This window comes from Hippichthys cyanospilos, chromosome 12 (genome assembly GCF_059441005.1).
Source record: "Hippichthys cyanospilos isolate Australia breed blue-spotted pipefish chromosome 12, RoL_Hcya_1.0, whole genome shotgun sequence".
Classification (NCBI taxonomy): Eukaryota; Metazoa; Chordata; class Actinopteri; order Syngnathiformes; family Syngnathidae; genus Hippichthys; species Hippichthys cyanospilos.
In genome coordinates this window covers 11,172,276-11,196,865 of record NC_142380.1, presented here as the reverse complement: position 1 = coordinate 11,196,865, position 24,590 = coordinate 11,172,276, and the positions used below count along the sequence as shown (strand labels likewise).

At 39.6% G+C, this 24,590-nt stretch overlaps 1 protein-coding gene across 1 annotated transcript; it reads left to right on the top strand.

Moving 5' to 3' along the window:
* Positions 1-330: 330 nt before the first annotated feature.
* On the top strand, positions 331-21,925 carry LOC148414829 (uncharacterized). Its single transcript, XM_088429821.1, is given in 25 exon segments — positions 331-405; positions 709-750; positions 836-925; positions 2,296-2,343; positions 2,453-2,548; positions 3,970-4,029; positions 4,120-4,245; positions 4,806-4,865; positions 4,942-5,196; positions 6,584-6,741; positions 8,014-8,191; positions 9,035-9,117; positions 9,574-9,646; positions 9,735-9,896; positions 9,983-10,180; positions 11,624-11,785; positions 11,869-11,977; positions 12,052-12,158; positions 12,234-12,294; positions 13,991-14,076; positions 15,893-15,956; positions 19,479-19,513; positions 20,211-20,227; positions 20,554-20,777; positions 20,780-21,925. Coding segments are annotated over 25 exon segments (2,583 nt in total). The 5' UTR covers positions 331-378; the 3' UTR covers positions 20,842-21,925.
* The last annotated feature ends 2,665 nt before the right edge of the window (positions 21,926-24,590 follow it).

The following is a 24,590-nucleotide window of genomic DNA, read 5'->3' as shown; positions in this document are numbered from 1 at the left end:
ATGCCCAAACCAGCAGGGAAACAGTTACGGTGTTCGTTAACGTGTACAATTTCCGCGTGTCCTGTTTTGAAATCCGCCCACTCGTTACAATCCAATCCGGTTCAAGAAAATAGTCGCGCTACCTGCTGAGAGAACATGGTCGGCGTACGTATTTGGTAAACGATTACCTATAAAAATAAAACATAAAATAAAACACACACATGCATCCTTAAGTGTTATGACTGGGAACGAATTGTACAAAAGTAGGGCTCAAAAGATATGCAATGTTAAAGCAATGAACCAAACTGGAAACAGAATCATTAAAGTGACGCAAATTGCGCTGCTCGTGCCCGCGCCCTATGAGGCGGATGGACGCGCGCTCCCGTGACACCAGGAAACATGGCGGCGCTCATGACTCTCAGCCAGGTAACCACTTCATAACTACCTTCAAAAAAGCTTTTTTCCGCTTTTATCGTCCGCCACCTTGACACAATGACTAATTCTAAACATAACATTATAGTCTAACATGTTTACGTTTTCTTTCTTCGTTTAGGACACGTTGTTAGCTTGGTTTGTGGGTGCGTATAGCTGCTAAACTTCCTTTAGTTAGGACGTTAAAGTTTATACGGGTGACAGAAAAGAAGAAACAAATCGCGAGTAAATGCCAGTGCCGCTCAATCGTTTACGCTTAACTATGTTTAAATCGACATTGCTTATGTTCTTCCTCAGTTATCGAGTGGAAACCCAACCTACGAGAGCTACTACAGACAGGTCCTGAACTTTAATTACTTTTATGACTTGATTGCGCGACAGAGTTCTCATTCATCATGATCTATCTTTTATTCTTTTTTTGTAGCTGGATCCAGTGAATAGCGGTAAAATCTCAGCTGGGGATGCAGCTCAGTTCCTGAAAAAGTCTGGGCTGTCAGACATCACACTCGGAAAGGTTTGACGATCAAATACACAACACTGTTTCCCAACCTTAACTGAGCTGAGGTACATTTTGCCTAAGAAAAAATAAAATCCTGATGCTTCAACAACATCTCAAAGGAAAAATACAAATAATGCCATCTCAGTCCAGGACATTGGAAAATCTGTTTGCAGAAGATCATATTTCACTGAAAGTCACAATAGTTTTCATTCGGTCGCTTGTTTTTCATACAGTTAAAAATTGGTCCAAACCAACGTCATCCACCTGCCCGTGTGATTCAGTCACTCAATTTCTGGAATTGAATGCCCGCACAGAGTATCCCTTTAATATATGCAATTTTATTAAGTATGTTCTTGTGAGTGTGCTTTAATCTGGAGCATTTTGAATTTGTTTGGTGCTAATATTAACCTTATTAATTGTGACTGTTCATTAAGCCATAATGGGGCTAAAGAAAGTCCCAAGTGTTGGCCCTTTTGAAAAATACTACAAGAAACACAATTGAATTCAAGAAGAAACTCTTAGTAAAATATAAGTAGTGGATTACCTTTCCAAACAATACTTTTTTTCCCCTCTACTTTCCTTATTCTTTCATATGCCATCAAGAGTTTTTTAGTAATGGGAGTTGTGATGTTTTCTGTTAGTTTGTCTATTTCATTAGTCATTTATCTTTCTTTAAGTGCTTTATTCCTGATTATTAAAAAAAAAACCTTCATCATGGAAGTTCAACTGTATGGAGATTTTAACCATGTTAGAATGTAGATTTCTCATCCCAAACACCCCCAATTTGTTATTACCCTCCATTAATGTATTTCATAGCATTGCTTGCTTATTCTGCACTCTCATCACCAACTTTGCCCAAACAGATAAATGTGAATTGTGAGTGTCCTGATGACGATAGTAAGCCTTCGTACCACTAATGCACCTTTTTCATGTCTTTAAGTTTCATTTCAGTTTCAGAGTTGAGGAGGGACTTAATACTTTCTGTTATTGTTTTTTTTTTTTTATGCATAACAGATTAATTAACATCATCTGCAATGGAAAATATTGCCTCAGTTTTCTTTTTAGAGCGATTAATCAGGAACTGTTGTTCCGCTGTATATTAGTTGAACTCAAGGTGGACTTTATATAATCTACTTGATGAAATCAATGAAGAATTGTGTTTTATGAACTTCTGCATTTAAGTGAAGGTGATTTAATCACTGTGCCTGTCACTGACTGTACTTTACTGGCATTGATAGATAAGCAATGATACAAATATCAGTGTAAATGAATCCGAATTGATATGATATTTCCTGGTGCACCAGGAAATAGTGGTTGGTAATCAGTAATATTCTGTACACCTATGTGAGATTAAATGTTACTCTCCCCACTCTTCACCCCCAAAGATATGGGATTTGGCTGACTCAGAGCGAAAAGGCTATTTGGACAAGCGGGTAACGTACAGACTTTCTTTTCTACTAAAATTTGATGTCATTGTGTATGTTGATGTGTGCATCAGTCACTGGGTGGTTCTTGCTCTCCTTCCCTCAACTTCTCCTTCAGGGTTTCTTTATCGCCTTGAGACTGGTCGCCTCGGCCCAGGCAGGGCTCGACGTTAGCATCAGCAAGCTCACACAAACGGTGCCACCTCCTAAATTTGTGAGTAGCAGCAGTAGTAGTAGTAGTGTTTCTGAGACTAGGCGGCTAGGTGGGAGCCACATTTTTCCCACATTCCAAAAGCATGCATGGCAGGTGTATTGGATACTCTAAATTGTCCTTCGGTCTGATTGGGTGCGTGAATGGCTGTTTGTCACTGTGTGCCCTGTGATTGGCTGGCAACTGGTCTAGGGTGTCCCTCACCTACTGCCCAAAGACTGCTGGGATAGGCACCAGCAAGCCAGCGACCCTAGTGAGGGTAAGTAGCTACAGTTAATGGACGGATGGATAAATGTTTCTGTGACTCTTGGATTGTTAAACACAAGGAACACTATTCCTGTTCCTGAGAAAGCAACATAACAAAATGGTTAGACATTGTTTATATTTTAGCACTTTCATTTTTTGATGAATGAAAAAAGTATGTAATTTAGTCATAATTTGTGATCGTTCTTCAGATTGACTTCCTTAATACCTCTTATTCTTTTCCAGGTCAAACTGACCCATTTTGTAGTCATTTTAAAAAATAAACCGTGGCTTAATATATATAGATATAGTATGTGAATGTCACCCATCCATCCATTAGCTTTGTCCGGGGTCGGGACGCAGGGACAGCAGCTTGAGTTCCTTAATACCTCTTATTCTTTTCCAGGTCAAACTGACCCATTTTGTAGGTATTTTAAAAAATAAACCGTGGCTTAATATATATAGATATAGTATGTGAATGTCACCCATCCATCCATTAGCTTTGTCCGGGGTCGGGACGCAGGGACAGCAGCTTGAGTTGAGAAGCCCAGACTTCCCACTTACCAGCCACTTTGTCCAGCTCCTCCTGGAGAATCCCCAGGCGTTCCCAGGCCAGCTGAGAGACATACAGTAGTCTCTCAAGTGTGTCCTGGGTTGTCCCCGGATACTCTTCCTGGTGGGACATGCCCAAAACACCTCACCAGGGCGTCCTAACCAAATGCCCGAACCACCTCAACTGGCTCTACTCAACGTACATAATTAACATGTCATCCGTGTGAAGAATGAGGACTCATTTATATTTGTATTTATTTTTGTTTCTGTTATTTCTGGTTCATTTAAGTTTCCAGGGCAAATTAATGAATAATTATTTTTGCTGTTTTTAGCAAATAAACATAACAATTGTGTTTAACCAGCGAATGACCTCAGTAGAGGTGATAAAAACTCCCCAAAAGATAATTAAACATTATCTGTCAGTATGATGGAGTGCAGTTAAACACTGCTGCTGTGTAGTACGTACAACCACAATAGTAGTCATGTGAATTGGTACCCGTCTAAAAACGGATCATTTTTACATATTTGTTGATAAGAGTCTTGTTTTGGTAGTGGTCTGCCTAAAGTTTGGATAGTAGTTGCACCTCTCATTCCATAAATGTGGTGAACTTGATGTTATTTTTTTCCAGCGAGACACAAGCAGCCCTTTATTAAGCACTCCAGCTCCTGATTCACATTGGGCAATAAGGGTGAGATTTTAATTTAACATTCTTTGATATGTTACACTATCATGCTGTATTTTCTCTTCCCCTGTTTTACTTATCCGTTTTGATTTCCAGCCCGATGAAAAAGGGAAATTCGAGGGCATTTTTGAGAGTCTGACCCCAGTCAATGGCCTCCTCTCTGGGGATAAAGTCAAGCCCGTCTTGATCAACTCCAAACTACCTCTGGATGTGTTGGGCAAGGTAATGTTTACTACTGGTGTTGGTGACTGCTATAGACCATTTAATATTACTTTTAAATTGACACTAGAGTGTACTCCTGGGTGGCAAAAAAGTCAGTTTAAGCCCACACACATATGGGCTCCTACTACTGCTCTAGCACCACCACTTGTTTGCTTCAGATGAGAACATTGTGGTGATGGGTGACTTTTTTTTTTGAGCAACTTTTATAAATTTCCTTCCTCGTGCTTGTAAAAAAAAAAGTTTCCTTGCATAATATTAGATTTAGCAAAAAAGAAATGCAAGCCTGTTAGTCGACAACTTGCTATCACTTTTTCCAAAAAAAGGATTTTTGGACAAATACTTATTTACAAAAAGAAAATAAAGAAAAAAGTTGCTATGACGTTATCAAGAAAACGAACCCCAGCCAAGAATAGCTTAGAACTTCAGCACTTTTTGTAGGAATACACTCAATAAAATCCCTGGAAAACACCAAATGGAAAATGGACTTACACATGTATAGCGCTTTTCTACCTCAGTTATTCAAAGCGCCAAGTTAACCGAGTGCTTTTGTCACCATGCAGATTTGGGACCTGGGTGATGCAGACAAAGATGGCTACTTGGACAAAGAAGAATTTATTGTGGTATCTTACAAGCTTGTCAGTCTACATAAAAAACACCTTTTTCCAATTGTTCTCACAGCTTAGCTTACTGTTTTAGGTCATGCATCTTGTGTACCGAGCCATGGAGAAAGAGCCCGTGCCGACCGTCCTGCCTCCATCCCTCGTTCCGCCCTCCAAAAGAAAAAAGGTGGCGGGCACCATGCCTGGCGCTGTGGCCGTGCTGCCCTCCAAGTCCACTCCATTTACGCTCAAGGACAGCACGAGAAGCGTCTCTCCCCTCGCCGGCGCATCTTCTTTTGTCAGCCCGGCAGCCAAACTAACTCCAAAGCACTCCTTTAAAGCCAGCAAACAGGTATGCTGTACACCTATAAGACGACATTAAAATGTTGTCATTATTTTTTTCATGGCTTTTGAAGTAAAAACGGTCTCTGTTGTGGTTGCCAGGTAATCTTTTTTCAGGTTTCCATTTAATGTGTCTGTGAGCAAGTTTATCAGAATGTAGACAGATTGTGATGTCACAAAACTTCCCGATTTAATTTGTATGACAGTTTGGTTTTAGTTCTTGAGAAAAGTAATTTAGATTGTTTTTGCATCTTATCCTTGTTTTAAGAGGTATAATATTTCTAAGATTCAGATTTTGAAATTCTGTACATACATATTTGTAAAATCAGTAAATACCTCATTAATCTTAAACATTGTCATGTAGGATAATTTACTTTTCTTGCTTAAAAAAAATAAAATATAGGAATAGTTCACAAATCATGATAACATTCCTGTATGGGATATTTATCATGTTTTTTTTATAGCTGTTGCAAGTAATGATTATTTTAGTAATCAATTATTCTTGATTATTATGAATAGTTCATAAATCATGAGATCAATATTATATGAGATATTTATCATGGTTATTAAAAAAAATTGCGTCTGCAACTAAAGATGTTTTAATGATCAATTATTCTTAATTATTTTATTGATTCATTGTTTTTTTTTTTTTTTTTTTTTTTTTTTTTTTACTAAGACCATTCAGTGAATACTTTACTAATCTTAATTGAAATCCTCATCTTAATTAAAAACATATACCCGGTATTCTATTTACTACCTGCCCATCTAGCAATATTTGGTGTTAGGTCAATTAAATTATTAATTGCAAGCAAAGTGTACATGTATGTTTTGTATAGTATATTTTGATGTATTAGTGATCTATAGGACAGAAACGGTTTGGGTTGCAAAATTGACATTTCATGGAGAATTGTATTTGGTTGCAAACAAGTGGCTCAACTTGTTTTGCTACATTCCACCATTCTGCCGCTTACTCTTTACCTTGTTATTGCTTCAGGTGTTGTTCTCTTGTGACACTTTGACAAACAGGTTTCACCATGCACAGCAAGTGAAGCCTCCCATTTCTTTCCCATATGGTCACTTTCATTTTATTACATCACAACTTGATCAGGGTTACATTTAATGTGGCAAATAAATTTGTATAAGTCCTATTTCCTGCATTTTTATTACAAAAAAAAACACTCTTGGCAATCTGGCAAAATACAGGAATACTCACTCACAACAATTTCAGATGGTGGCTGTGGCGGCGCTTCAGTGGCCCTAGTGAGGATAAGCTGCTATAGAATATGGATGGATAGAGAATTAAAACTTAATTTTCTGTTACTGTGTGACTTAAGTTGTCTTAAAATAGTAATCATAAAAATAATAATACAAATCATGTTTGCTTTGGTAAATTCCAGCCAGAGCAGCAATGGGTGGTGCCGGTGGCCGATAGGGAGCGATACAACGACATTTTCAAGAAGACAGACACGGATAATGACGGACTGGTCGATGGAACGGAGGTCATCGAGATTTTCATGCACTCCAGTCTCTCACAGACCATGCTAGCACAAATCTGGTGAGGCCTCTTTCGACTATCTTGCGTTTCTTAAGGAGAAAAATAAAGAACTAAACAAGATTGTTCTATTCTATCCTATTCCTATGAAGAGCACACAACTGTTCAAACAAGTTGCCATAATGTTGTTAGCCTCCAGTCCTGTAGGTGGCAGTAATTGATATTTCAAAATAGGTGATACCTGTCACACCCATCCCACCAAGCCATTGTCTTAGGCTTTCATGCAAGTTGGGTGTCATCATAAAGAAAAAGAAAGGCCTCCATATTTCTACATCTTGTTACAGATTTATTCCAAAATAAACAAAAATGTTTAAAAAAAAATTAAAAATTATACTCAAAAGAATTCCATACCAGCCAAATGAAAACACGTTTACAAAATCATCAACCACGAATGTAATGTGAAAAATACAATACAATGTGTATATGTTGTATAAATGAATTGAGGGGAAACATTTTGCCTTTTATTTGCACTAACGTGACATTTTGAATTATAGTAATGTTTGCTATAGCATAATTTGCTTCCCTGGAGTATTTGGGCGGTAAAATTTTTTAATTACAATATTGTATTTTAAACACAATACACTGTTTGCATTGATTACTTTCTCAAGTAGTTTTTATCTGCTTGAACTTTCACTTTATGTCTGGCCAATTCTTAAATGCCATCAAAAAATCATTGATGTTTTTATTTGCATCTCTGTCAGTTTTGGGCATGGTAAAACTTGTTAAACCATGGCAAAATGCTTTATTTTATAAATGTTATATTTTTTTATTGATACTTTATCAAAACTATGCAAGAATATGCAGTAAATACGCAACTTTTTCTAATAGAAATATTCCTCCATCATCTGATCTGATCGGTTCTTTTTAATATCACTGATTGGCAATCATGACTGGCCCCAAAAATCCTCATTATAAAGTCCACTTATTCTCAAAATTCCCTACAAAATAACAGGACCAAGTTAAGTCCTGTTTTTTTTTACTTAAGTTCAAATGTTTTGTGATTATTATCATTATTTTTTTAAATATAAAAAGGAAATATCCCAGTTGCATATGTCTTGACAGCTTGAACCTCAGTGGCACCATGTCTTTGGCAATATTCAGTGTGTTTGACTTAGTTGTTGCCTTCTACCAGGCTCCTTTTTTCCACCCGCTGAAAGTGTACATTGACATTGAACCAAATTGTTACAAAACACCTTCACTCTTTTTAATCTCATTTTTGAATTAGTCTGATTGTGATTTCTGTCGTTTCCCTTCAACAATGTCTCTCATGTGCAGGGGCCTCGCAGACACCAAGCAGACGGGCAAGCTGTCACAGGAACAGTTCTCCCTGGCCATGCATTTGATCCAGCAAAAGATCACCAAAGGCATCGACCCACCAACTACTCTCACACCAGACATGATTCCACCCTCAGAGAGGACAACAAGTATGGCAGCATCTTCAGCAACGCTTCCTGTAAGTCTTGATTTGAATGCCCCTTGATGGATGGGTTTAGGTACTGTTTTTACCGCTGCTTTGTGCTTTCTGGCTCTGCTTCGCTAAATCGTCTTCTTGTTCTTTTGCTTTTTTTCCTACCTTCCATCCTGATTGACATAACTTGTTTTTTTTTTTTTTTTTTATCCTGTTGGAACACTAAGTAAACGTACTGCTCTCGCTTTAAATGTCAGTATTTGCTGATTTGCCACCAGGGGGTGTAATTACTCCATTCAGATAGTCTGCACATGTCCACTGTTACTGTTTCATTTTCGCTTTCTTTCTAATCTTGTTGTATATGCGTATATTGTAGCTTTATATATTCATGTGCATGCATACATCTATGTAACATCCGTAATCAAACAAATATCAAACGTTATCAATAGTGCTTGTTCTTAAATTATTTTTATAGTCTTTATCCAAAATAAAGAATATCCTTTTTCTGTGTTTGACATTAAAGTCAGTGTAAATAGCGTGTGATGTAACTTCTTGCTTTAAAAGTTCTGTCAGTACTTTTAAACCTGAAAGGGACATAGAGCAAAGAAATGGTTACTGAGCTCAGTCAAAGTTCCTCAAACTGCATTTGGCATGACATCATGATTAAAAATGGCACATTCCTTTGTCTCATCTTGTTAGTGTTTTTCATGCATTGTGTGGTTGGCTATTCAAAACGCACAACATGCATTTGTTTCCTGTCTTTTGTGCTGCTGTACACATCAGGGGGGAGCTCCACCCATCCAAATCCTAATTCATCACTCGTTTTCTGTGCTTTTCCTATGTGTTATTTATTTCATTTTTTTTTTCGGACTTTCCATCCTGCTACAGGACCTCACTGCCTTAGCGCCCGCAGAGGTGACGGGCATCAAAGAGCTAGATGACCTCAGTCAGGAAATAAGTCAACTACAGAGGTGAGCCTCTCAAAGCAGCCGAGGCGGGATTTGTTTCTCTTCCTTTTGAGGAAAAAGAAAATAATGGTATATGAGCTTCGTGAAACGGCAGGCTTTTATTTATTTTTTATTAAATCAACATTTGAGAGTCATGCTGCCGCTGCTATCAGCTGTTTCATCAGAGAGGAACTGCCAAGCAAAGCAGTGTCCGGCAGCAGTCATCATTAGCAAGTCAAATCAGCCATCTTCTTCTTTTTTTTTAATTCCATATACTTTGAATCACACTGTAGTGCATTTCACTTACACGTCTATATTCAGTGGCCACAACTTGCTCAAGTACAAGAGCAGTTTGGTCAATTCTGTAGATCAAGGCCCTGTGTGTTATATGCTGTAACGTTAAAATATTGTTATACTTCCAAGTATCTATTCATCTATGGATAACATTCACTGATTGAAATCTTTGTGTTTCCTTTATAGGGATAAATTAATCCTGGAACATGAGCTCAAAGAAAAGGAGGAAACCATCAGAAGGCAAAATCACGCTGTTCAAGTAAACTAAAATATGCTTGAGAGATTGGCACTGGCGAGAAAGACATAAAATTTTCTAAATGTATTGGCCAAATGTGTTATTTATTTAGAACATGCAGCATGACCTGGACAGGGAGAGCAACAGTTTGCAGGACATAGAGTCCCAGAAGCACGACGCCCAGAAACGTCTGGATGAGATGGAACTGCAGCGCTCTAAGCTAGAGGGGATGCTCAACGACATCAAACAGAAGTGTCAGGAAGAGTCACAGACGGTTAGCTTTGTTTAGGATTTTTTGTTTCCCCCTAACCTCATAGGAAACTATTCATGAAATAACAAATCATCTTTGTCCACTCACAGATCTCTACCCTGCAAAGCCAAATCCGCTCTCAAGAGAATGACCTTCGAAGCCAGGAGAAAGAAGTCAGCCGCACCAAGGCGGACCTGAGCCGCCTGCAGGACGAGGAGGCACAACTGGAGCAGAGCCTGCGAACGGGCCGCGTCCAGCTGGAAAGCATTGTCAAGTCTCTCAAAACCACCCAGGAAGAGATCGGCCAGGTAAGCAAGGACCTAGAGAGATGGTCGCTATGTGGCTTAACTACAGCCAGCTCAAGAATTTAAATGTCAATAGCATTCTCACTTTGGTGTGATTGAACAGTTCTGTTGCATCTTCTGCAGGTTCTATTCTCTTTAATGCTGACAATATTAACATTACCTACCTGGGGACTTTATTAGTCAGGCTATTTAATGGATGCCAGGAAAACAGTACAGTGCATGAGCCCATTGGCCTTTCTACACTACAGATGCAGAAGAAGATCTGATATCGCAAATGATTCCTGTTCTTGATCTGCTTTAAGTCATAGCCCATCCAAAAGAGTCACATAACCCGACATTGAAAGTACTGTGTGTGTATCAAATTTGGACTGATTTGACTTCAACCCCTCTGAGGGCTACAGTGATATATCATGAAATTAGGACATTGAAGTTGAAGGATACACTTCGCAAAGTGTACGGCAGTTCTGTACCAAATGGACAACCCCTTCCTACACCGTAACACCGCCACCACCAAAAGCTCGCCTGCTTACATCAGTAGCATAGCGCTCTCCCTGACTTCTCCGGCCAATATTTTTGTGATGTGGCAAAAGGATGTCCACTTGTACGTTTTTATGTGACTCTTCCAGTCTCTCGATAGCCTTGTTGCAACCTGCTGATCACACTCTGTGATATTCCAAGCTCAGTGGCCACTTCCGTCTGAGAACGTCTTGTTTGAAGGTTCACTGGCAACGGACTGTTGATCTATTGTTAGGTGTCGTCTTGGTCTCATTATGTCAAAATGTGACCAGCATGATGAGGATGACTGTTTAAACACCAGCTGTAATTGATCCAGGATATTTATTCGTCAATTCAAGGATCAAACACCTGCTGTGATTTTTGGAGCTTGTTCTGAATTTCACCCAAAAGCCGAATTTGAGTGCGCAGGTGCGAGATTGACAATAGATACTAGTTTTGAGGCCTGCTACTCCAGCCACACGGAAGTGCTGGCCGAAGAAGCTGCAGAGAGGGAAGCATGGGCTTCCCGTATGAAGCTGTTGCCCCCGCCACCTGAGAATGGATGGATGGATATTAGTTTTGAGTTACTGACAAAATATTTGAATTAACTTTAGAAATGTATATTTTTTGATGTATACAAAAACAACCTCCTTAAGGTCTCTACTTTCATTTCCCAGCAGCCAAAGAGTTCAAAACGTTTTTTTTTTAATCTGACAAGCTAGTTAGTGCATCCCTGTGAAGTTGCCTCGAATGCCCCAAAAGACTACCTCCTGCCTTATTGTGTTGACTAAATAATCTATGAAAGTGTGCATAAAAAAATTGGTAAAGGATGCCAAAGAAAGAAAGAAAAGGGTTGACCAAGGCCAAATCCTTCATGAGTACAACAATAACCCGGTATGTTTTTCCATGTGGATGAAAGGGTCTTTTTTGTTTTTCCTGCGGTGCTTTCAGGCTCGCAGCAAGCTGTCACTGATCCAGGAGAACCAAAAGGAGTTCACGAAGACCATCGAGCAGTACAACAGCGCCCTGCAGGACCTTGCCGGGGGAAATAACATTGCAGACTCGAGCCACCTGTTCTCAGAGAAGGAGAACGGCGCCTTCAGGAATTCTGCGGTGAGCATCCAATTTTATATAGTATTGTCATATGGCTTATCGAATCTGTTGGAGGAATGACTGTTTGTCTTCGCTCCCTTCAGGATGAATCATTTAAATCAAGGCTAGCCATGTTCAACACCAATGCTGCACAGGGCCCTCCAGCAGACCCCTTCCAGACCGAGGACCCCTTCAAACTAGATCCTTTCAATGGTCCTTTTGAAGAATGAGAGTAGAGTAAAATGCAACCTATTTTCCTTCCTCACAAACTTTCCATGTCCTTGCAGATCCCTTCAAGAGTAGCTCGGCTGGTAATCTTTTTAGTGGGGCAGGCAATTCGGACCCGTTTGCATCGTCTGACCCCTTTGCAGAAAAACCCAAGCCACCAGTAAAGGTGACAGTGAAACATTGAAGGCATTGCATTGAATCTGAGCACAATCACAGAACTTTATTTCTTTGTTCCGCTCAGCCTGGCTCTGTACGTGCTCGTCTTGGCTTTTCATCCACCAGCCCAAAACCAAAGCATTCAGGTACTAGCACCTTTCCATACCATCACACAAAACTATTGTTGCGATTAATATAAAATTTTCTGATACTGTATGTTACAGACCAAACGAGTAACTAAATTTTAATTTATGTGCTATGTTTGATGCAGTCAATTTGAAGGAATGTCTTGTTTTTGAATAGAGAGAAAGAAACCCTTTTTTGATATAAATGGGAATGATTGACAGATGATATAATCATAAATTTCAACCCTATTTCACTCATTTGGACCCAGAAACAAATAGGACATGGAAATGGAAAAGCAAAAAATCTTTATGCATGAAAATCCATTGTAACCTCTGTGATCATCGGCAACTAGAATCTGAAAGCAACCAGACATGAAGTGACAGCTTGAGATCTTAGCTTGATATTACAACAACGCATAACTGACAACCTACAGCTTTAATAGTCTAAGACATAAACCCTATATGACACCATTAGCCAAACTAAAGAACTGTAGCAACATACATACAGCATTAAATACAGGACATGCAATAGCAACTGATATCCAGCGTCATACTTGCATAAATTTGGTTATATATATTGGATATATATATATATATATATATATATATATATATATATATATATATATATATATATATATACACAGTATATACAGTGTATATATATATATATATATATATATATATATATATATATATATATATATATACACAGTATATACAGTGTATATATATATATATATATATATATATATATATATATATATATACACACACACACACACACCATACTGGTTGGTGAAATCATTACTTCCCCCTCCCTGTCCATAGAAATATTTCTTTCTGAAATGTAATACCCCTTATTCACGTAAAGGAACATTGTGCAACACTCTTTTTGGATGACATGTCATAATTGCATTTTTCCTGACCATGGCTTCGATGTTCCCGTGGTTTTTGACTATTTTTAGATGAGGGCCTGCTCACTTAACTACAGGCAAACTAAAAATACCCTCACTCACACACCTATCCTGGAAAAAACAGGAGGTTGACAGGAGCCTAACACAACAGAAAGTCTGTCACTCCTTGAAGCGCCCCCCACCATCACCACCACCTACCTTAACGCTTGCTGTGCTTCACTTTCTTCATTCAGTGCGGAAGTTGTTTTAAGTCAGCGACAGGGGTAAAAGGTAAAAGGGGACGCTATGTCGCTGACCGGCACGTTGCCCGTCATCAAACGAACACAGAAGCAACTGTGGACTTACGTCGGTTTACTGTGCCAAAAAGAAAACACACGGTCGGCCTCCACATGAATGGGCCCTCTTGTGGTTGCACATGCACAACAAACATATTCACTTACAATGTTTTGTTTTTTCACTGTAACCATCTGTATGTTTTTTTTTCCTTCTCTTTTTCATTAAGCGGCATACCACAAAGCTTCAAAACAAGCTGGGCACAGTACTGGTTTAACAGTGCTCCAACTGACGCCTTTAATTAGCTAATCAGATGCATACGTCAGGTTAAACAGACCCCGCCACCCCCTCCACTTTTTCGTACTTGGGCGAATGTCATGGAACGTTGAGCAGCCGTGGGGCCCTAAAAATAGCACGTGGGTTCCTCACTGGAATAAAGTGTAATTTTAAAGCATATGGCTCATGAGTAAATTTTATGTTAACTTTTGAAAACTCTCCACAAGTCTTTGTCTGTGCTCCGTTTGCAGAGTCGGTTCGGGTGCCGAACCACCTCTTTGGAGGCAACACTTTAAGAAGCAACACCGGGTTTCCAGATTTTAGCCAGATGACCAAGGTGAGTTTCAAACAACAATGATTGATTTACACTTTGTGATTTAAGTGACACAGTTCAGTATTTGTTTTGTTTCAATCTTAAATTCACGATTGGGAGATGCATCATAACAGTGTTAAAAGAAAAACATAGGAATTAGGCAGCATCCAAACATAAATGTGTACCTGTTGCGTCAATGTGAGTCTGACATCTTCAAAATACTTTGGCCAGTTCCCTATTTTTGCCCAAATAAAGAATAAAAAAACATTCTGTAAATCTACCAGAGGTGGGCAACATACATTTTTTCTGGTCTGACAGTCGGCAGTGCCCTGCCCCACTTACGTCATCGTGGGTCAGCCATTTTTTCAAGCCAGACCAAATTGTGATCGTCAGTCCGTCTGAAATGCAGAAACACATTTTTAACTACGACAGAGCAAATTTTTAAGGAGTAGCTCGGCAGACATGTTATCACAAACTGATTAGTGTTCACACCAAAAAGACGTCGAGTAATGACGGGACACAATCAAATGTTGCGTTATGATTGCATAAGAGTTGGTGATGGGACTAGCCTCTATAATTCTTTCAACAATCATCTCCTGTGGATTCTCCGATGAATCCTGTGCAAATTTCTTTACTCTAAAATGCCTGGCTTTATTGAAATAGCCAAAATTTCAGTTTCCTAATAGTGTGTAGGACATCATGTATGGGCAATTAATTGGACAGAGGGTTGACATAAATCCCTTGGATTGTTCTAATTAGCAACTAACTGTACGGCATTTGGTTTTGTAACTGTATTGATTGAAGTTAACGCCACACGAGACCGGAGGGCTTTTTTAATGTGAAAGTACTGAACTATGATTACTCATCCCACACATTTAACTCTATAGTCCGCTGTTTAGGGAGTCCATCCTTTAGTCAATGGAAGCAATCAACACCACAAGCAGGCAAAAGAGTGGAATGTCTGTCCTGACCATTACAATGACGGACGAAACATATCCGTTTTAACATTCTTATTCGCCGCTGTCACTCATTGGTCTATCGGCAAAACAGGCGTCGGTCACTGATGGACTGACGGACAATCCGTCATCACAGACTGCCCACTTCTGATATCTCCATTAAAATCTTACAGTACGGTACAGTACAGATGTCTAAACATTCGACAAGTGAGAAATCTGCATGAAGCGATGTGAAAAACACCGCATTCCCATAACTGCATCCATATCATCAGCACCAAATGCAAAAGTCGATGCTGTACTGGTGTTGGTTATCTAACACTGTAATATATATATATACAAACTTAGATCAGATACATGCAAAAGTACTAAGGTTGTTTTTGTGCAGAATTTGTTCATTTTCATGAAATGTTTACTCTTGCCTTTGTCAGATTTATGTATTTGCGATGTTTTTTTTGTTTGTTTTTTTTTTCTTGGTTAACAGAAAGTTGCTAACAGTTTTGTCGGTTTGTGACTGTGACAATAGTGTTGTATGAATGTGTGTGTGTTGTGACAATAGTGTTGTATGAATGTGTGTGTGTGTGTGTGTGTGTGTGTGTGGGGGGGGGGGGGGGTGTCTATTGGAGCGGATGCGTTTATTTGCACCCAGTGACTAATTGAGACACGGTGTCTGTATAAGGAATTACGGTAATCTTTATACTGTAATTACAGTTTCCATTTCAACTTTCTGAATGCTATGATCTAGCATGCCTCTCTCATCACACTGGTTTATTTCTCTTCAGTTTCAACCACATGTATGAACACTGTTAGTACAATGCCAGAGGCTACTCACTGAGTGACGGTTGTTGATTTTTTTTCTTTAAATCACTGTCCTTATATGTTAACAGAAGACTGACAATCCTGTTTTGCCATCAAAGAAAAGTGTGCCTAACCGGCCTGCCCCTCCCTACGGTAAGCATAGTTTGTGAGTGTCTGAGTAGAGCTTGCTAGCACAAGCAGCAGTTCTTTGCAAATACTTGTCTTTTGTGAGCTCATCACAGTCCCGACTCAAGGGTTCCATTCTGATGTTCCTTTAGCACAGTGCTCCTCAATTATATTTTATTATAAAAAATACCCAGGTGAAACAAAGTGCCTGAAACTTCAGAACAGAAATTTCTTATTTTATTGCAATTACACTTCACATGACAAAAACAAAGCCTTTTCCCTGGGGTCATCCCAACTATTGGAGAAGCATTGCTTTAGCGCAACAAACTCAAGTGTGCCAGAATGCCCCCCCAACAAAAAAATAAAAAAGCCACTTCCCTAATTACGTTGCAAGGTAGAATGAAAGTAGTTTCTTCTTTTGAAGTTGTCAACAGGAAACCTGCAACTTTGAGATACCTCATGAGCTCACAGTGACACAACCTTCTGGTTCAGTGCTTCTCAATTATTTTTTGCAAAGCCATCTCCTAGGTGGATGGGGGTGGGGTCACCGTGGTGACTATAAATAAGATCATTATCGGTCAAAATTGTATCTTTTTCAATATTAACAAAAGAAAAAAGCAATATTAATCAACTTTCAGCCAATCTTAACTCATTTTACAGAGATTTACACAGGTTATAGGTTAGTCTGAAACAAAAAAAATGTCAATCTTTACTTAAACTAAAAACATTTTTTTCTAACTGAACCGTTTGATGCTGAATTATATATTTATATATCATTAACACAGGAGCCCCAATATCTTGGTTTTAAGCTGAAGAAAAAGTTATAAAATATTTTGCTGATTATTTTTTTTTTTAATCACCTTAATGAAACAATCACTCATGACTACAATGAGCATTTTGACGATGACCGAAGGGGCTTAACAGAAATGTATAAACTTTAAAATCTCCCTCGTGTATTAAATGGGCTACTCTAATTCAATAAGGCATTATGGAAATAAGACTTTTGAATATAATTTTTAAAATATTGATCAAAACAAATAGTTGGGGCCCTGGATGGGGCCCATCATGAATGAATTTAAGCAAACAAGTTCCATATTTCTCGGGCCGCACATAGCCCCCAGACTATAGTTTGGACACCCTTACTTTGAAAGAATACTAAAGCTATTCAATCATTTTTTGCTTAAAGATTTATAGTTAGTTGATAGTTACTTTGATAACCAAATGTACATATGTACAATAATACTTTAAAACACAACTGAAAATGACATCAAATGTGCTCAAGAACTCGGGAACAACCAATAACAGCTCAGCATGTGAATGTCACATGACCAAACCCAGGAAACAGGTGAGCCATTATTAGTCGTTACCTGAGCCCTGACCATGTGATGTCATTTTCAGTCGACAGCAAGTGAAAAAATGTGTTGAAAGTTATTAACTCTACATGAAATGAAGTTATCAAATTCAATATAGACAAGGTATCAACTTGAACTGTTAAAAATGATTCATTTTAGTATCTCTCTTCTCTTATTTGATTTTTCGGGTATTTTGAAGACAGTTTGAAAAAGGTTATGACATCTTGGAACTGTTTCAAACTGTGGAAGAAAATTCAGATCTCTTCTTATAATCATGTTGATAGTTCAGAGAATTGCTCTTGTCCACACACATTTTGTGAGTAAACGTGTAAAGTCATGCAAAAAGAGCGGGCCGTGGCCATTGCCTGCCCTTCCGCTGTGACCTTGCACTTTTGCTTTTATGCAGAAGCGGTGGCGTGAGAAAGTTGCCGTTCCCCTTTGCTTGACCATGCAGAGTGGCATAGGTGTGCAAGGCCTCTTTCGGAAAGGGGAAGTGAAAGGCCCAAAATTGTGGGCGATGTAAAATATAGTAGGGCACGAATAATAAATACAGTGCACCCTTCAAAATGGAATGCAATCAATTCAAGCAAATTTTTTCCCCCATTTGAAGTAATTAGAAGTTCAAAGCTCAAAATCCTAAAGTCTCTAAACGTTCTGGCCATTTTTTTAATTATGTTTTAAATTTTACTTGTTTTTTGTATGTTGCTGGAATTTTCTGCGACAAAAAATAGCTAAACACATTTGTGGTGTGCGTTTATTGGATGCTTGCTTATTAAGTGGAGGTCTTGTAGAATTTTTCAACCATGCAGTCCTAGCCCATTATTGATAGTGATCAAACACCCAAATTGAATCCCAGTACACCCTAAATTTAGTAGCGTTTTCTTTTTAAATTGAGTCCCTTTTTAAATGAAGCATTTGAAAGGCAATATTTTCATAGCAAAATAACTACTACTACTGCCACGCTAACTTATTGAATGCAAATGACCAAAAAGCGTCAAAATGTACAAAACAGATACATGTATCTTGTCTGATCTGGAGCTCAGCACCCCAAAACAAATAATGCTAGAATTGGCCATGATAAGAATCGCCTCGAAAATGAACAAGTCACCTTTGTGGAATGGTGGGGCCAGGGCCCCCCCAAAAATGCATTTTGACCTTTTTAACTTGATGTAAGACATTCTGCAATTGCAGGCCTGGACGATATCTTGAAAGGTTTTTGTTTGTTTTTCTTTTCCCGGATAATTTTGGTTTATTGTTGTGGGAAATTTAAAAAATAATTGAGATTGATAGTATCTGATATTCCCCTAAATATTCCTCCACTGTTTGCCACGGCACATTTTGGCCCTCATGACCTTCAGTAGCTTCTGCCTTTGTCCCATTTCCGCTACACAAAAGCCAAGCAGCAGGCTAGCGCAGCATGGCCACAGCTAATGAAAACGAACCGTTTGTTCCTAAAAGACAGGCGTTGTATCATCAGTGGTTTAGGTTTGCGGCGACAGACGTGAATCAAGTGACACCACGCTGCAAACGTTTCTTTGAAGCCCGTTGCAAACCAAAGTCAGTAGTAGCACAACAAACTGATTTCAGCACCCACCCTACTATGTCAAACGTCAAGCTTTGCGAGGGGAATAAGACAGCTAATAAGCATCTTAGACAAGAAAGTATGTATCATCACTTTGCACTAAAGATCAAGCTCCCAAATACATATACAGTATAACATACATACATGCTTTGTTTTATTCAAGAGATACAAGTTGCAATGTTTATCTTGAACAATGTTGATAATGGTTATAAGTGTGCACTTTACCAATCTGATACAAGTTGTACTACGCTTCATTTACACAAGTATTTCTAGGCTTTTTTGCACTTCAAATCTAAGAGGGAATTCATACGTACGTTAAACGCTAGCTAGAATTAAAGCAAAACTTGATTTGAATTTGTTTCATTTTTACGCATTGTGTTTAAAAATCGGAAAAAATCAAATAAAAAAAACTTGTAGGCAAAATCGCCTTATATGTTTCGCCAGGTTCGCCTTGCTGACTATCGTTTTTTTGTGTGTGTGTGTTTGTGTGTGCGCGTGCTGTCAGCTCGCCACACTTTGCTTCCTGTCAAAATTGTGTAATACAGTATTGCACATCTGGATTTAAAGTGCCGCCCCAGAGCGGGCAGTCAAGTGTCCTCTCTTTTGCTCCAGCAGGCTCAGGTAGAGCTTCCAAAGATGTTCCTGCCCCCGTAAGTTTTTTTTTTTTTTTTTTTTTTCCCCCGTCTGTATTTATTGTTGCATGAGCCCAAGAACCAATTGCCATTGTTTGAAAAGATGGCTGTCCAGCATTGGTAACCCTCTCCGGCACTTTGCACGACTTTACTGGCTGAGTTTGTTACGGAGGAGAAGCAAAGCCTGCATGACTGACCTGGACACCTTGGTGCTCCGTTCTATAATTCCACTAAGCAGTGCAGATCCCTTGTTTTTGTAGTGTCTGGGGAGTTCACAGAAAGAAAACTTTTAAGTATATTAAGGTGGGAACACGTAATACATGGCAACCTCCTACATCATTTACATTTTTTGTTTGTTCGTTTTTTGTTGTTTTTTTTTTTTTTGGGGGGGGGGGGGGGGGGGGGGGGGGTTGAGCTTCCAAGGCAGATTTTAAAGTCCTGTCGTTGTTGAGCAAAACTTTAATGCTTGGTGGAAACGTGGCTTATGTAAGCTGAATGTATTTATTTCCTGAAAGTTACTCCGTCAACTTGAAGTGGTTCATTGCACGCATAAAGGTTTTCAAGAGGTATGACGGTGCATGGCGGCCCTGTCTTTATCCCCCTTGCCCCCTCCCCCCTTTTTATTTCATAAGAAACAATTTTCTTGTCAGCATGAAGAGTTATCAAAGGGCTTCCTTTTTCTTGTTTTTGTTTTTTTGTACTTTTTTCCTGGCAGGTTGCGAAGATGAGCAGGTAAGGTTCAGTCAGACTGTCTGCCTCTAAGCTTTTGCATGTGCCGCAATCATGAACACGTCCCGTCCAACGCAAACAATTTGGAGTTCGCGTGTGCACAGGGCAACATCTGGTGTGCTTTTTATCATCTGTATTGCTTTTTTTTTTTTTCCTGTATCATCAATCGAAACATCCTCTAATTCTGTTAAATCATCCCGGCCATGTTTTGGATGTCCTTTCTCCACCCAAATTTGCATCCAGAATTCAGCCCTGTCCCCCGGTCAACTTCGCCTTTTTAGCCTCCGTTTCGTTTCCGCGGCTAACCTCTCAATGTTTGGCTCTCGCAGTTTGGAAATGAGAGCCAGCAGCTGGAGTGGGCCAAGCGGGAGAGTGAGCGCGAGGAGCACGACCGAATGCGGAGACTGCGGCTCCAGGAGCAGCGGGACCTGGAGCTGGCCATCGCGCTCAGCAGGGCCCACGCTCCCGGCTCCTGAGCGGGCCCACCGACCAGCCCCGCACCTGAAAGCACCCTTCCTGCAGACGTTTGCACTGACTCTGACCACACTCCCAAAAGCCCACCCTTGCGCACGAGCCCGGTGACCCCCGCCCCCCTGCCAAGCACTGGCCTCAAATGACTCCATATTTAGCATGTAATCTATGTTCATTGCTCCCAAACGACAAGGCAACTATAATCATGGCCAGGATGGATCCTCTTGATGTCGAGTGTGGCTTCATCTGGACACAACGTAGCGATTTAGGGAAAACACGAAGCAGATGGGTACTTGACGCTGCCTTATTCCAAAGCCTGCATGAAAACTAACTTTTTTTTTGTTTCACGGTTATATTGTCTATACTGTCAAAGGAATAGTATGAATGAATCTGAAATGCACTAAATCAACAGTTTTTAATTCTCTTTTGACGACCCGGGATGGTCGATGTTGCTTCTGATGTTCCGTTTTCCACATAAACTGTATCGCTCCATTACACATACACTTAATGAGCTCCAAAGCAAGAGCTGTATCCAAATTGTTGTACACTTGTATATTAAGAGTTCAAAACACATTGTTAAATGAATATTTAGTATCAATCAAAAGTGGCCATTATTGTCTTTGTAGGGACACCATGTTGATGCCGCTGATGCATTGGATTGTGCAGGCATACTTAAAAAAGTATGTATTATATTTTGGATAATCAGAATGTCACATTTTTTTTAATTCCCTTGCACTACAATATGTTTGTGCCTTTGCATAGTTATTGAGTCTTAAATCCAAAGCAGCAATGATTGTTTTCCAATTTTCTACCTTTTTTTTTGTCCTAAAGTTGCTGCTGATTTGTCAATTTTATGAAGACGCCAGCACTAAATGTTCCATTGTGGCTCTAGAGTGTGTGAAGCCAATGGTACTGTTACATCAATTCTCATCACTTTAACCTCAAGGGCTACACACTACCGATGTTACAAGGCCACTCCTTTTGTGCATGTCGATTTGAAATCTGTTGGGATTTGTTTGTTTTTTGTCCCTGTGTGCCCAAAATGTTGAAAATAATGCCTCTGCAACCCTTAACACAAATCAGTTATGTGGCACATATGGGGAAGCGCGTTCATTCCTAGACTTCTGTCTTTTATGTGATAACTAGCTAATGGACTTTGAAACTGATTTATTTAATGCTGGGAGAAGGTTGTGTTTATCTCGTTAATAATAAATCTGCTATTTAACATTGGTTTTGCGTGAAATTGAACACTTCTTGTAGCTTCAGGGCACAGTAAGGGTTTCATATTGGACCTAAATGAAAAAGTGAAATGAGAGTGATATGTTTGCATCGACCACTTGAGATATTTTTGGACCCTGTGAGCACTTCCTTCTTTTGAATATGAACAATGATTTGTTCTTTCAAAATCGGACTGTACTACTCTAGGCCAGCTGCAACGACTCGGAATGGATGAGAGTGACGTGCAAAACAACTGAGTGAGTGGCCTTCTCCTTTTGATCTTGTACTAAACACACGATGTTTAGCCAATGACTAGACATGTACTGCAACTGCATGTAAAATCCACCACAATAACGCGATTGATGTGTGGACTTTCAACTTTATTGCCAGAGGTTTCACAAAAATGTACCACCCAAGTATGACAACAGCTTGATGAAAAGTAACATTTAAGTAGAATATTTTATTATGACAATAACTCCATATTGAGCCTATGTATGTCACACCCATGATGACGCTAGTCTTATTAGCATAGCTAGTGAGCTTATGCATTGGATAGTTACTACTTGGTTTCACATTAGGAGTGAAGCGTTATGTTTTCGCTAAACCAGCTATCAGTGTTGTTATAAGACTGGTATTTGCTGTCTCAGTTTAAATGTATAAATCATGATTAAAAAAAAATCATTGTTTTAACATTTATTAGACAAAAGATCATTTTTATACTGATTAGAATTGTTAAATAATCAAAATATCCCTTTAATTTGACCTTGAACCTGGCTTTACCCCTTACTTTATATAACCGTTGTGTGTGGAGTTTCTGATTTCTCTCGTTTCTATCAAAACCAAAAAAACATCTGTCAATTTCTAGTCGGTTCCAGTGACCACACTACAGAAACAAAGTCTGGATTCAGTTCCCGGGGTGCGACACGGTTGCTGCCCACTGCTCCTCTGGGAAGCGTTAAATGCAGAGAGCGAATGTGCTGCTCTACATTGTAGAGGCGCCTTCATGAATGTTAATGGAGGGTTGACAACAAAGTGCAAACCACTGGTAACATCGAAAAACGGGAAAACCAGGTTAGCCAGCCAGAAAAACATCAAAGATATCTTGTGGAATCGGATACTTTGAACAGAAGAAAACCTGGGTCAACTTGTTTCAAAAATCATGGGGAGCGAAAAGTATGGAGAAGGAACGGATCCAAGGCATACCACATCATGCAGTGCGATGAACTAGTTTGCGCAGCGGGGTTTGAACGTTTTCCCACACGCAAGAAAGCTCGCTCATTTCATGATATTGCCCCAATCAGTGGTCTCACCGCAATCCAGTAGAGTATGTTTTACACATGAAGACCAAAGTGAGGTGGCGAGATGCACGAACAGAAAGACCGTGACCTGAGCCCTGACCAACTGTGATGTCATTTTCAGTGGACAACAAAAGGCAACGTGGCCAACCCCAGAGATGGGGAAAAACAAGTGGAAGTGCACTTGTCTTGCTGCTTTAAGGGGAAGACAAATCAAAGGTTTTCTGTACAATAATGTTGTGCGCACCCACTAGTTTACATTTTCTGATTAATATTGTGTTAGTGGAATATGAATTAAGCAGCAAAATCCACCTGTTTTTTATCCATCTCAATAAGTGGCCATTTTGGCACTGCCTGTCACCTGAAAATGACATCACAGAGCTCAGGTAACAACCATCATAGCTCACCTGTTTTCCGTGTTTGGTCATGTGACATTTATAAGCCGATCTGTGATTGTCTGTTACCTGAGCAACTGTGATGTCATTTTCTGTCAACGGCAATAGGCAAAATGGCATCCCCCTGAGAAGGATTGCGAGAGGTTGACTTTGCAGCTTAATTGATATTCCACAAACGCAATATTAATCAGAAAGCCGCATTCAGGCTAGTGGAGACAAGTGGAACATTTTAAAATGGAATATTGAAGTGAAAATAAAACTAACTCCTCAGTCTTAGTCAATCAAAAAAAACTAGCTTATACCGCTTTGTGGAAAAAGAAACGCTCTGCATAAAATGGCTCATTCCTCTTTTTTTCATAAAACATCTTAATTGAAAGCTCAACGTCTACCCTTCAATCCCGACTTGATTTGTAATACTTGAAATCTGTCGCGGTGGTGTATCAAGGCGAAAAGAAGAATCATGACAACTCTGTCATTGTCCAAATACTAATTGGTAGCCTTCTTGGGTGCACTTAATGCTCCTGAAGTTGGTCTGAAATGACACCGTGCGCCACACAGACGTCGCATATACGCTGGACTCAGCAGCTTTTCAAAGCGCAGCGTGTAATTGTAGTATTAGGGGCCTTTTTGATGTGCGACTATAATTGGGAGGCATCAGAAAGCCGAGTGGAAGAAGGGCTCCCTGATGAGGCTTTTGCCGTGTACCCCCCTCTCCTTGTCCAGACGGCTCCGGGCTCCCTCTGTAATTACTGAGATGGAGTGTTTGTATTTATAGGCTAAAGCCCGCAAGTGGCTGCAGTTTGTGTGTGTGTGTGTGTGTGTGTCTTTTGCAGCTGCAAAACATCACAGCAGTGGAAATCAAGTGCTCATATTTTAAAATTAAAGTGCTTACACAATGGCAACATGTATAACCCACTTAGGTGCCGCTGCCGTGATGGCTTGCAGCTCCTTTTTGGAGTAAAAGAAGCAATGACAGCGAGAAGGATG